The sequence below is a fragment of the Brachycentrus maculatus genome, unplaced genomic scaffold (assembly GCF_059751285.1).
Source record: "Brachycentrus maculatus isolate JH-2025_06_01 unplaced genomic scaffold, ASM5975128v1 h1tg001218l, whole genome shotgun sequence".
Classification (NCBI taxonomy): Eukaryota; Metazoa; Arthropoda; class Insecta; order Trichoptera; family Brachycentridae; genus Brachycentrus; species Brachycentrus maculatus.
The window spans coordinates 45,416-59,891 of NW_028281902.1; the positions used below are offsets into that span (position 1 = coordinate 45,416).

Here is a 14,476-nt window from a genome sequence, read left to right on the forward strand (position 1 = left end):
AACCTACTCACCTAATCTCGCTCCTTCTGACGTCTGATTCATGTTTCCCTAACTCAAAAGACCTTTGTAAGGAAGAAGATTTGAGATGATTCCCGAGAATAAGGCAAATGCAATGAAGGAGATGAATGATATCACGAAAGATGCGTTCGAGAACTGTTTCCAAAAGTGGAAACAACCTTGGGAAACATGTAACTTCTCAATAAAGTACTTTTAGTTTTTTATTTTTTTTTACATCTCATCAAAGATAAGAAGAATATAGAAGTCTGGGTATTCACGAAGCTGACGACCGTTATAGGCTGGTTTAAGTGATCACTTTATACACGTGTAACATTCACCAATTCTACCCATTATTGACAACCACACCACTCAAATTCTCGGAAGTTCTATATATATATATATAACAACACAGGCCATGCCTAAAGAGCCGTAATACGTATAATAAATGTGTATATGAAATGAATATGTATATTGAATGTATCTATGTATTATGAAAATAAATAAATTTAAAAAAAATATATATATATGAACCAATTTAGAAACCTTGTTCTTGAATCACTAGAACTTCACTAGAGACATCTATTGGTGAGATGTAAAGAAGCTTTTTATCAAGCAGAAACTCTTATATTAGTATGTGAGGTCCGAATCCGGGATTATAATCACACACATGAGAAACGCCAGAAAATACCATTTTCATTTTTATTATTTCAGCTTATAATTTGACCAGATAATTTATTTACAACATTTTGAGTGTGTCCAAATACTTGTTCACAAAATCTGGATTATCTCCGATTACAGGAGTTATTTTCATATTATTTTCATATTATCACTTTTAGTTTTATAAGGATTTTGCATTAATGTCATAGACGTATATGACAAACAACAAAGGGTCTAGATTCCTTACTTGAGGTACACCGAACGAATTTTAAATTACTTGTTTAAATATTCGTTTTAAAAATAACGATTGCAAAGCTATGGATTTAAACAAAAGCTTTATTAGTTAGTATGTCGCTATTGTGGTTTAGGTATTTGAATTATCTACAGGAAACAGTTTATCTTGACAAGTGATACGAACGAAACATGTGTATTGAACAACATAAGTTTATACGCAAAATACCAAACATTTACAAACACAGTGACATAAATTGTTTTTGTTATTTCTAGATAATAATGCAATATTTTATTTGTTTTTCTGTTCTTTTTGTTGTTGCTGCTGATTTGGAAATGTCCCCTAAAGTAAACACAAAAGCACTCTAAATATTTTTGCACGTTCTTTGTTTGCATTAAGGGAGTTTTGAGTGCCTGAAACTTGGCTAATGTCACGTAAAACATTTATGCATTGTGGCGAATTATCTTATATATCTATAAGTCAGCCCAAAATCAAATATGTTTTTATTCATATTATTTTTTGACATCTCATCAAAGATGAAGAAGAATATGGAAGTCTGGGCATTTACGGGGCTGACGACCGTCAAAGGCTGGTTTAAGTGATCACTTTACACACGTGTAACATTCACCAATTCTACCCATTATTGACAACCATACTACTCAAATTCATGGAAGTTCTATATATATGAACCAATTTAGAAACCTTGTTCTTGAATCACTAGAACTTCACTAGAGACATCTATTGGTGAGATGTAAAGAAGCTTTTTACTAAGCAGAAACTCTTATACTAGTATGTGAGATCCGAATCCTGGATTATAATCACACACATGAGAAACGCCAGAAAATACCATTTTCATTTTTATTATTAAGCTTATAATTTGACCAGATAATTTATTTGTAAATTTTTTTATTCATTTTATCAGTTGAAAGAATAAAAGTTTTGTACGATATGGAAATAAACAGTGTAAAATCATCATGTTTTTTTTACGTTCGTTAGACAGAATAATTATATCTAACTAACTAACTAACCATCGCGCTACTTCTCCTTCGTGGTAGGCAGAGAGAACAGAACGCTACACCACTCTATCTTTGTAAACAATCTTCACCTCTTCATCATTCAAGCATCTCCTCATACATAATAATATAATAATAATAAAACCCTTATCCGCACCCAATGGTGTTAAGGCACGACGTCATATAAACGCAGTGTTATCTTGATCGTTTACACATGAAGAAAAGGTGATCAGCCCTCCGCTTCAGGTACCAGTCCAGGGTAATATTGAATAAATATTACAGTGAAAAAAATCACTTATATTTATTTTACCCCCCTTGGGAATCGAACCCGGGATCTCCAGAACGGTAGCCGAGCGTGCTGACCATTACACTACGGAGGCGGACAAATATCTCTCATACATACTCATACATACTCGCCGATTATTCCGGCTCCTGGCTTGAACAATTGATTAACCTGTATTTGAAATACTTAATCGTGCCTAGTTTTTCTCGGTTTTTCTCTGCTTCTATTTCCAACCGTATTGGTCTCATTTTTTTACTGTTCTTTCTTCACTCATTCATTCCACATGTCCAAACCATCACAACACACCTTTCTTAATTTTATCCATTACGCGTATCTCAACCTTGCATCCTTTCTTTATTTTACCATGAGAACATTATTCATATATCGTTTTGCTACACATTTGTCCGAAAGATCGCATTTTGTTTTAAGATTCATCGTCTTAGTAACTATTAATATGATTCAGAAAAAACATTTTTTATAAAAAATACATATTGTTTCTCACTATCACTGTAACAATACTTAACGCTCACTCCTTTCAACAACGACATATATAAAAAAATCGTCAATTTTCAGTTGTGCATGTTTTCGGAATGCCCAGAAAATGTACTAAATCCCAGCAAAAGCGACATATTTTTAACTTAATATTTACCCGCTACAGGGCAGAAAGTGTTGTTTTTGCATTTTGAAGAAAAGTTATTGTTTAATTTTTTTTTTTAAAATAACCTTAATATTTTTCAAATGGAGAAAAAACATTCAGGTTTTACCTAAAAAGATCTGTGCCTAGTAAAAAGTTCAATAAGTGGCTTGATATTTATCTTTAATACCTTGTATTATATATATTTAAACTTTAAAAATGGTCTCCTGAAAAATCATGTTTTTTTTATTTATGACGTTCTTGAAAGGAGTGAGAAAAAAAACCAATATGACGTATTCAGTCAATCATTTTCAAAGGGAGACGACATTTGATGGTTGGAAAGTGTTACCTTAAAAAAATTCATCGCAATTCATCCACGCCTAGTGACGTAATTCAATGTAACAAAAAAATACATTTAAAAAATTGTATTACATATACTTAAACCAGAGTTTAATAAACTCGTGAATTTCCCGAAACGATGTACGTTAGGTACTTTATTATAGAGACATCTAGTGAGATTTTACAGAACTATTTGCTTTTGTTATGAATAAGTTATGAAATATGGCAACAATTTAGAAAAAAATGGTTTTGTTTTTGATAAAAAAATTAACTTCCCTTTAATCATAAGATGTTTATTCTAAAAACTATTAATAATCATTCTTTATATATATTTTACTTAAATACGTAATTTAGTTTCTCTTTTAATTTTTTTTGTGTATCAAAAGCATTGTGATCTTCATGGTATGGTAATATAACATTTTCTTTATCATTCATCGTTGACTTTTTGTAATACTATTTTATGACTACCGATTTCGGAATAACCATTCCATAATCATGTCAAACGTAGAGTATTTTGATCTGATGATAGAATGGTTATTTAGAAACCGGTAGTCATTAAGTAGTGCTTTTGGGTGGTATTCCACAAAGTGAATAATGAATAATAAAGGTGTTTCTTTTAAAGGTAAAGAATAAGTTTAACATTATAATTTTTCAAAGCTTTTTATTAGTAACAAAATAATCGCCGTATTTTGTATAAAATCTAATATAAAAATAATGTAACTATTTTATTATACATATCTTTTTATGGACTTAAGTTTTAAATGATTTGTGAACTTAAATAATACGATGAAATGTGGATTTAAAAAAATTATACTCATTGTTTGTACGTTAGATGTTAGGTAGCCATTTGTTATAAAGTAAGTTTACCATTCTTATTTCTTTCAGTTCTTATTTTCGTCTTAATCATGGAATTGAAACAAGTAAATAGGAATTTTGCTTCAAACTAGATTTTTTTATCTTCTGAAATCTATGTTTTCCAAGGAAGCTGGTAATTGATTAGTATGTTATGTGACTTCGAGGTTAAATATGCTTATATTTTTTTTGTCGCATCGACTCAAAGTAGCCGATACGTGTCACCTTCTCTATGCGCAGATAGATTTGTGGACAGTAACGGTTCCATTTTGGGTTTGCTTCTGAACCGTAGCCTGTGATCTGACTTGAGCCTGCTGGGATTTGACGTTCTGTTGAGAAGACTGGGAAGTCGTGGAAGTCCTGGTCACTTTAGTGGGTTGCACGAATGTCTCCGTTCGAACCGTTTGCGTCTGAGTCGGAGATACAACGTATGTCTTGACTGTGCGGATAACGTTGTTCTTTGTCGGTTGAACATCCGTGGTGTATGTCTTCGTCGTCCGGGTAGTTGTTCCATTCACGGCGGGTTGTATTTCGTAAGTTGTAGTTCTTGTCACACCATTGTTGTAAGGCCTACTTTCTGTGCCATAGTTTTCAACCGTACGGGTAACAGTTGTCTCGCTAGGTTGCAACTGTTTGACATGGGTTGTTACTTGAGTTTTCACATTCTGGCTGGGTTGAACATATTTTGTTATCGTCTCCGTTGCCGTATTTCTCTCTGATGTATTACCGTTCACAATCTGCGTCGGGGTAACTGGTCGCGTTATGGTTTTGATTTCAGTGGTTTCAACTGGAGCTGGAAGACTCTTGAGTTCTGGTTTCTGAACTGATTGGACCGTGGTTATTCTGGTCGGTTCTGATTCATGTGTCGTTGACGTTGTTGTACGGATTTGCTGTACTTGTGTTTGTGACTGGACTTGTGTTTTAGATTGATTGTGAACCTGCGTTTCGACGATAGTCTGATCTGCCCTCAGTTGGCTTACGTAGGGTGAATGGCGGATTCCAAAACTGTGTGCGGGTGGGGCGTCTAAAACAACCTGGAATTAAAAAATAAAAATATATAAAATAAAGGTAGAAAATAAAGGAAAACAATAAATGTACTTTTAAAGTAGCATTCAAATAGTAAAGATGATTTGTAGACTCTATCTAACCTTTTCGGGAGAGTAGGTTCCTGGAGCAGGCACCCTTACCCTATCATCATCTGGCACTTTGAACCTTCCTGACATGGTGTACATAGGAGTGTCCAGTACTGATGGGATTCGGTATACATTCGGGGCTGTAAAATACAATAAACAAAAAATTAAATTTAACGCTTATTTTAACAATTTACAATTTAATATCAGAACAAAAAGCTACATAATATGTTAATGATTAATTTTTGCTTTCATCGGCATTCTAGAGTATTACAGAGAACTACAACAAAAATGGAAAATAAGACAAAGTGTTTTGTATTTCTGCAACTTACCAGGTGTATCGGAGAACTTTTCGGTTTGGATCTTGAGCCCAAAGGAGTGCTTAGGAGAGAAAGTCAGAACGAATTTCTCTGGAGAATAGTTTCCTGGTCCTGGGACTGTGATCCTGTCATCGATCGGCAGCTTATGACGTCCTGATATTGTGTACAGCGGAGTATTCAGGACGGACGGAATCGTGTAAACATTTGGCGCTGAAATTTACAAGCATTATAGTAAATTTATATCCACAAAATAGAGTTTATTCAGCAATAATACTTATAATAAGTAACAAAGTTAATAATTTTCAGTTTGAATTTTTTACCTGGAGTATTGAAGGCCTGTTCTGGGAAGCATTTAATTCCGAATGTGTATTTTGGTGTACCATCCATAGTAGCATTGTCAGCTCGTTCAGGATTGTATGTGTTGGGTGCGGGGGTATCAATCGGTTTATCGGGATGAGCTTTGGTTCTAAACGTATACGCAGGGGCGCTGTCAAACAGCTTATCGGCGTTTTCTGGCTTATAAGCATCTGGACCAGGATTAGTATTGGGTTTATCGAGAGGAGTTTTGATTCCGAATGAGTACATTGGATGCTGATCCAATACTTTGTCGGCTTTTTCTGGAGAATAAGCATTTGGTCCTGGATTTTCATTAGGTTTACTGTCGTGACCCTTAGGCCTCATGGTGTATGCAGGAGAGCTATCCAATATAACTTTGTCAGATTTTTCTGGATTGTACGCATTAGGTCCGGGAGTATTAAATGGTTTTTCATCGGACAATTTCACTCCAAAGGAATACTTTGGTGTGTTATCTAGTGCATTAGGATCGTATGCATTAGGACCAGGGTTTTCATTTGGTTTTCCATCGAGACCTTTAGGTCTCATGGTGTAAGCCGGAGAGCTATCCAATATAACTTTATCAGATTTTTCTGGGTTGTACGCATTAGGTCCTGGCGTATTAAATGGTTTCTCATCTGCCAGTTTTATTCCAAATGAATATTTTGGTGTGTTATCCAGTGCATTTGGATCATAAGCGTTAGGGCCTGGATTTTCATTTGGTTTTCCATCATGACCTTTCGGTCTCATTGTGTAGGCAGGAGAGCTATCCAGTACTTTGTCGGCTTTTTCTGGATTGTATGCATTGGGTCCAGGTGTATTAAATGGTTTCTCATCAGCCAATTTTATTCCAAACGAATATTTTGGGGTGTTATCTAGTGCATTAGGATCATACACATTAGGACCAGGATTTTCATTTGGCTTTACTTCATATCCTTTTGGTCTCATAGTATAGGCCGGAGAGCTATCCAATATAGCTTTGTCAGATTTTTCTGGATTGTACGCATTTGGCCCAGGTGTATTAAATGGTTTTTCATCAGCCAGTTTTATTCCAAATGAATATTTTGGTGTGTTATCCAGTGCATTAGGATCATAAGCGTTAGGACCAGGGTTCTCGTTCGGTTTACCATTGGGGCCTTTAGGCCTCATTGTGTATGCAGGAGCACCGTCCATAATCACTTTATCTGCTTTTTCTGGCATATAAGCATTTGGACCGGGAGTATCTAATGGCTTTTCGCAGGGAGCTTTGACTCCAAATGAATATTTTGGGGCAGAATCTGGTACATCAGTTGAATATGCATTTGGTGCAGGAATTGTATCTGGTTTATGATCTTGTCCTCTGATTCTAAATGAATATGCAGGGGAGCTTTCTAAAATGGCTTTATCTGCCTTGTCGTGATTGTACGCGTTGGGAGCTGGTGTGTCCATTGGTTTCTCATGAGGAGTCTTAATACCAAAAGAGTACATGGGAGCGTGATCTAATATTTTATCTGACTTTTCAGGTGCATAAACATTAGGACCAGGTGTATTATCTGGTTTGTGATCTTGTCCTCTGATTCTGAAGGAATATGCAGGAGAGCTTTCCAAAATAGCTTTATCTGCCTTGTCGTGATTGTATGCGTTAGGAGCTGGTGTGTCCATTGGTTTCTCATGAGGAGCCTTTACACCAAAGGAGTACATAGGAGCATGCTCTAACATTTTATCTGACTTTTCAGGTGCGTACACATTAGGGCCAGGTGTATTATCCGGTTTATGATCTTGTCCTCTGATTCGAAAGGAATATGCAGGAGAGCTTTCCAAAATAGCTTTGTCTGCCTTATCATGATTGTATGCATTCGGAGCTGGTGTATCCGCCGGCTTCTCATGAGGAGTCTTAACACCAAAGGAATACATAGGAGCATGCTCTAACATTTTATCTGACTTTTCAGGTGCGTACACATTAGGACCGGGTGTGTTATCCGGTTTGTGGTCTTGTCCTCTGATTCTAAACGAGTATGCAGGAGAGCTTTCCAAAATGGCTTTATCCGCTTTGTCATGATTGTATGCGTTAGGAGCTGGGGTGTTTGGAGGCTTTTCTGACGGAAGTTTGCAGGCGAATGAATACTTTGGTGCATGGTCAAGCATTACTTTATCAGCCTTTTGAACAAAAAAAGAATCATTTTAATAACGTTCAATTGTATATTTTGTAAATGTTATTATTAAAAAGACACAGTTTAAATAACTATACAATATCTACGGAATGAATAAAGGCTTTGTACATTTGATAACATGACAACAACAGAAAACAGTATGGACAGAACGATTACAATATATAATACAATAATTTTAAGTACATTATCATTATCACAAACACCTCTACTAATAAGGGAATGGCTGTATTAGTATTTGATGCACAATCACAATGTTTCGAATACAGACTAGTTATGTAAGTTCAAGCACATTCTTCAGAAACCAAAGCGGGCAGCAGAGATGAGATGTCGGAAGAAGGTACTGATGTTAGTAGTATTTATTAAGATGATGCCAAGAATCGCACCGGTTTTGAGCTGAAATATAATGATTGATACGAATAAGATAATAATAAGTAGAAGAAATTTATATTTCCTATCTATTGAACAAATCTTCATTAAATAAATTTTCAGTTACTTTTGAAAAAAATAATCAAAGGTTTGATTATAATGATTGTTTAAATGCTTACTGGAAATAATTTTCTAATTATCAAGTAATCAAAAAGGTTCGTGTAGTTTTGAGTAGATCGCTTCAGCGGAATGTCAGTCATAATGTTTAAAAGTAAAGGTTATTTTAAAATAAGTCATTAATTGATTTGGTTTTTAGAATCGATCTCTTAAAGCTAATTACGCCAATTACGCTAATTTGTGCATACTACGTAGTTTGTTGCTTATTACGTTTTTCTAACTCCTGATAATTTGACTTTTTGATATTACTATTAACTAATGTTAGTGATTTAAGAGAACTTTGGAAAAGTCTCCAAAGAGTAGGGTAAAATTATGTAGATTTTAAAGTCAGATTAAGTTTCTTCACATATTGGCAGCAAAGAAAAAGGTTTTTTTTTTATATTGTATGAAAAATTCTAAAGTATCAATGTTTATTTAAGGCGGGATAATCGATAGCCCGCAACTTAATTTTATTTTAACCCCGGTAACATTTAACATATTTAAAAAAAAACTTAAAACACCGTTTTTGTATTGAAAAAATGAGTGTTTTTTCGAAATTATTATATGGTTTTGAAAAGAAAAGAGTTACTTAAAGGTAAGGAGGTAATTTTTTTTTCAATAGTTGTATGTATATTCTCAAAAAATGTGCACGAATAACACGTGTGGCTTTGTATATTGTATTTAAGAGTACACTCTGAAGTCAATAATGAACTGATTGTGCCACGAATGTGTCCTATATTCAAATGTATATAAAAAAAAACTACATGAACTTTTTTGGTTACCCATTTATATCTACAATATCTTTTTGTGATTTTCACTAACCTGTGGAGAATATAGCAAAGCTAATATAGTTCTGCCTCGGTGGTCAGATCAGAGATCTGAGTTCCAAGGAAGGAAGAGTGTTTAATACCAAAGGTATGGGCAGGGGAAGATCTCTGGTTCACATATACCTGTAGCAATATGGTTGTAGCCGATATTATTTCATGCGTTACCCAAACACCTTCAAAATACTATATTTTCGGATGCACTTTACCTTATTTTTATCAGCTCAAATATATTTCATATATCGCTCACTCCTTTCAAGAACGTCATAAATCAAAAATCGTCAATTTTCAGTTGTGCATGTTTTCGGAATGCCTAGAAAATGTACTATATCCCAGAAAAAGAGCCATATTTTTAACTTAATATTTACCCGCTGCAGGCCAGAAAATGTTGTTTTTGCATTTTAAAGAAAAGGTATTGAATAATTTTTTTTTTAAATACTAAATATTTTTCGAATGGAGAAAATACCTTCAGGTTTTACCTAGAAAGATCTGTTGCACAGTAAAAAGTTCAATAAGTGGCTTGATATTTATTTTAATACAATGTATTATATTTTTAAACTTTAAAAACGTTCTCCTGAAATATCAAGTTTTTTGATTTATAACGTTCTTAAGGAGTGAACGATATCTGAGCTGATATAAAATGTGTTATACTTCAAATATTAAATTAATTGGGTTGAATTAGATAGAAAATGCGTCATGTTTGAGGAGATGAAGATGAGATTGATAGAGTGGAATTATGAAGAAGCGTGATGCTGCTTTAGAGTATGATCACTAAATATCATTGAAAGATAGTTTAAAAAGTGAGGTAGAATAAAAAAAAATTAGCATAGAATTCATAAGTGTTATTTATTTTTGTACATTATTAGATTTTTTACTGTATAAGTACTTAATATTTACATTAAAATAACCCTATAAATTTTCAACACCAGTGCACATGCTTTTATCGCAATAATAATTTCGGTAAATTAGTAAACATAAAAGTACATATGTAATTTTAAATCGGCAGTTGTATAAGGTTTACAACAGATTTCATACAAAATGTTTTATTGATTATTTTAGTTAAAATTAGGGTGTTATTAACAAAAATCGTTAGTTTTTTTTCTCAATTTAACGTTTTTCATATCAGTGAAAGAAAATCGTTATGAGGTATTTAAAAAATTATAAATTATAAATTAAAAAATGAAAAAAAATTAAACTATAAATTTATCCTGACCGATTTGACATAATACACGCGTAATAAATCCTGCGTGGTATTTATTTTTGTATTTTTAGAACTGTATGTTAGCGTTTTATTAATATTTGATACAACAATCACCGTTCATTGTTTCATTCATTCCTCGTCTTCCTACATGATACCAATAATATTTCCTACTCAACTATTTTGTTATCGCTTCTTATGAAATTTATTTTAAAACATATTTATTTTATTAAATGCGTCCCGGTGTTCTCTTCCTATTTTTAGTAATTATACCCTTGACCCTGACCCTTTGACCTTGGTCAAAAATAATTATCATGGAAAAATATAGAAAATATCGTAGTCACACAGGAGAAAGTGACCAAGTACATTTTTTACAAAAACGTGATCATTGACTATTTGATATCTTACTAGCTTAATATTGCTCTGAAAAAAATCACGAACGATTTTAAACTTGGATGTATAATATATTGACTTGTTAAAAATGACTAACTGCATTGATGTTTATTTTATTGCTTGGCAAAAGTGACTTAAATGGCCCTCCTGAATATTTTACGTTTTGTAGTTGGTCACTTTCTTCTGTACGACTACGATATGTCCACATATTAATCATATTTTCAATATTTTTCAAGGCAATAATTTCCCAACCTGAATTCATGAGGGATTCTATAGGGGATACTGGGGGCGAATGTAACAAAAGACGGTTATAACAAATGTATCAGAAATTTGAAATGTTTCCCTACTTTGGTGTTTATTTTTAAATATATTTAGTCATAAAAAGTGATGGCAGTAGAATTATAAAAATGTATTTGTACCTTTTCAGGGGAGTAGTTTCCCGGTCCTGGCGTCTGCGTGTCGTCGGTCCGCCGGGGGCGCGACGCCATGGTGTAGGAGGGCGGGCGGCGCCCCACGGCCTCCAGGCGGGGGCCCTCGTACGTGCCGGGCCCCGGCAGCTGCGCCCCCGCTGGCGCCGCCTCGCGCGCGCGCCCGCTCATGCTGTACGCCGGGGACCCGCCCCCGACGCCCGAACCGTTGCAGTTGCCCACGTGGTACACGTTAGGGGCTGGAATTAGGGTAAGTGATTGCATAAGCTTGTTGTGTTCCCATCTAATTGATGAAAAACATCATAACTGTTTGTATTGTACTGTATTTCGTTTATTGTAATATGTTTTTCATTGTTTGTGAACCGTATATAAATAAATAAAATATTAGTTTGGTGGCGAAAAAACGGTTTTTTAACGTCCAAGTGATTCTGAAATCTAGCTACGGCTTATGAAATACCGTTTATTGTGGCTCTAATTAGGCTTTAACTTTACAAGTTTTATAACCTATGCCTCTACATACTTGTGAGCGGATTTACTTATGGATTTACTTTAATTTCATGTAATTCATGAGGGAAAAATTCGCTTAAAATTTCGTTGGTTAAAAATTACGTTTTAACACTTGACTGCCACGGAAATTTTTAGAATTCAGGTCTAAAAAGCCTACTTTATTCAATAAAATTTAAAATTAGAAACTCTAATTATAGTACATAAATGTATTTTCTGTTCATTTAATAAATTTTCTGTTCATGTGAGCCAGCATTGATTTTTTGTTCTCTTCACAGAAGCCATCTATCCGTATTAGCACTACGACTTGTATCGTAGCTGCTCGAATATGGCAATTAAACACAATACGCGATAACTCGTAGTCGGCGTCCTAGCGAAAAACACAATCTACGAGTCATCTCGTAGTATATATTTATGCGTAATATGTAAGATATTTCCTTTTATATATACACACACACATACATTATTATTATTATCTTCTAATCGTGACGAGTTGTGGTCCCGTGGTTAGTGTGACAAACTCCTGAGTCAGAATTTCTGGGTTCAAACCCACTGTATCACAATTTGATACCTATTTTTAATAATGAGCCTCTAAGGCTCACAGAAATAGTATGAAATTGAAGTATTTTTGTAAGTATGTAATGAAAACACAAATATTTCTACTTAAAAAAAACTAACGCCCACCCGATGGTGCATATGGCACTGCATCAGGTCACAGAATTATTATAATTTTAATTAAATTTATGAAAAATATCGAATGCAAATTAACATTCCGATTTTGCTTAGTTAAAATAGTTAGTGCAGTATTATAAGTATGCAAGTAATCGGTAGCATTTTAGGTGTTTTTTGTGCATTACATATTAGCGTGCGTTATGTTTGTTTATGTTTTATACATATGCAAGTTTACAGAAATAAAAAAAGGAACAAATATCATTTGACCTTCCAACTCATTTTAAAACAATGAAATCCAATTAATTTTTAATTGAATATGCTTTATTGCTTTCATTGATTGGATATTTCTCTTCCTACGTACATACATTTTTTATTATAAATTCATGCGTAATGCTTGCTATAATATAATTTATTCTTACATACATATGTAAAGCATGGTTATCACTGCGGTAATATTATGTTTGTACTTAATTTTAATTAAATCCATCACCTTTTTCAATTAAAAAAAATAACAAATAAAAAATATATGAAAAGTGTATTGCAAATCGTTAAGCCTACACTCGATTGAAAATTAAAATCAACAAACATAAAATTATATAAAAAATTCATGATGTGGTAATTATTTAAGCATATTTGAAGCATTTTGTATTTAATTTCAACCATTTACTCCATCAGACACTGGATTATTCACCCTTCGGGATGATATATCATTTTTATATGAAAGAAAATCGATGTCTGAGCATCACAGGGCTTACGACCTGGCATATGACTGGATTAAGTGATACTTTATACCCTTGTACAAGGTTCAAAATTCTGCTTATCGTTGAACATCGGTATTGCGCGAATTTTTTAATGATGTACGAGTATAATATATCGCTCACTCCTTTCAAGAACGTCATAAATCAAAATTCGTCAGTTTTCAGTTGTGCATGTTTTCGGAATGCTTAGAAAATGTACTATATCCCAGCAAAAGCGGCATATTTTTAACATAATATTTACCCGCTACAGGGCAGAAAGTGTTGTTTTCGCATTTTGAAGAAAATGTATTGTTTAATTATTCTTTTTAAATAAACTTAATTTTTTCAAATGGAGAAAAAACCTTCAGGTTTTACCTAAAAACATCTGTTGCACATTAAAAAGTTCAATAAATGGCTTGATATTTATTTTTAATACATTGTATTTAATTTTTAAACTTTAAAAACGTTCTCCTGAAAAATCAAGTTTTTTTATTTAAGACGTTCTTGAAAGGAGTGAGCGATATGCACTCTTGTCGGATACCTTTCATATGATAGTTGTAATTTTGATAGGCGTGGAAGTTAAGCTGACGGTTTTGCCATCAGTTGAGAATAAGCTCTAAGCCCTGGAATGCTCAAAATTTCATTTTCTTTAGTATAAAACTGATAAATGTCTTATATTAGTTGAGACAGTTATAATTTATTGTAAAATAATATATTATCTGAAGGGTAAATAATCCAGTTTCTGACGGAACAAATAATTAAAATTAAATAAAAAACGTTAAAATATGCTGAAACCCTATCATGAAATTTCGCTGTAATTTTTTGATTAATGATTTCAGATTTTAATCAAGTGTGGGCTTAGCAATTTGTGGTACAATTTTTTTGATCCAACAGTGGGATGTTTTAATGACCTTAGATTTATTTCCTCGTCTAGTAATTTAAGATAATTTCTATTTATTAAAACTAGACGCTGTTCTGTAAATAAGGCAAGTCTTGTTTTTGCAACGAGATGATGGGATTAAGATTTGAACTTTTTCTCATCAGTCTTCATTCGAGGAATTAATTTCTAATTTGATTAATAAATAAGGATCACTAAAGATAGTTTTCTAAAGATAATGCTGAAGTACTTTGAACTAGATGCAAATATTGTTTTTTCTACAAGCGACACATTTTATATTAACTTGTATTTCATTAAAACACACAAATAATTATCAATACACATGTAAAAAAATCGTTACAAACTATCATCCGTAAATCA

The 14,476-nt window shown here is 33.4% G+C and overlaps 1 protein-coding gene across 2 annotated transcripts; it reads right to left on the minus strand.

Annotated features, from left to right (window-relative positions):
- Positions 1 to 4,185: 4,185 nt before the first annotated feature.
- LOC148299273 (uncharacterized) lies at positions 4,186 to 14,383 on the minus strand. 2 transcript variants are annotated; one of them, XM_088276244.1, is made up of 5 exons: positions 11,297 to 14,383; positions 5,778 to 7,926; positions 5,470 to 5,667; positions 5,156 to 5,280; positions 4,186 to 5,041 (listed from the first exon to the last, which is right to left on the minus strand). In XM_088276244.1, exons 1-5 carry the CDS (start codon positions 11,567 to 11,569, stop codon positions 4,238 to 4,240), a joined length of 3,549 nt encoding a protein of 1,182 aa, XP_088132370.1. In that variant the 5' UTR covers positions 11,570 to 14,383; the 3' UTR covers positions 4,186 to 4,237. The 2 variants fall into 2 exon arrangements, with proteins under 2 accessions (XP_088132370.1, XP_088132371.1); XM_088276245.1 differs by lacking the exon at positions 11,297 to 14,383 and adding an exon at positions 9,285 to 9,411.
- Positions 14,384 to 14,476: the final 93 nt, after the last annotated feature.

Coding starts and splice junctions, on each gene's coding strand:
- LOC148299273 (XM_088276244.1), bottom strand. CDS start 11,569: ATGCAATCACTTACCCTAATTCCAGCCCCTAACGTGTACCACGTGGGC. Junction 5,668..5,777: donor ACAGGCCTTCAATACTCCAG/GTAAAAAATTCA, acceptor TGTAAATTTCAG/CGCCAAATGTTTACACGATT. Junction 5,042..5,155: donor GAACCTACTCTCCCGAAAAG/GTTAGATAGAGT, acceptor TTTTAATTCCAG/GTTGTTTTAGACGCCCCACC.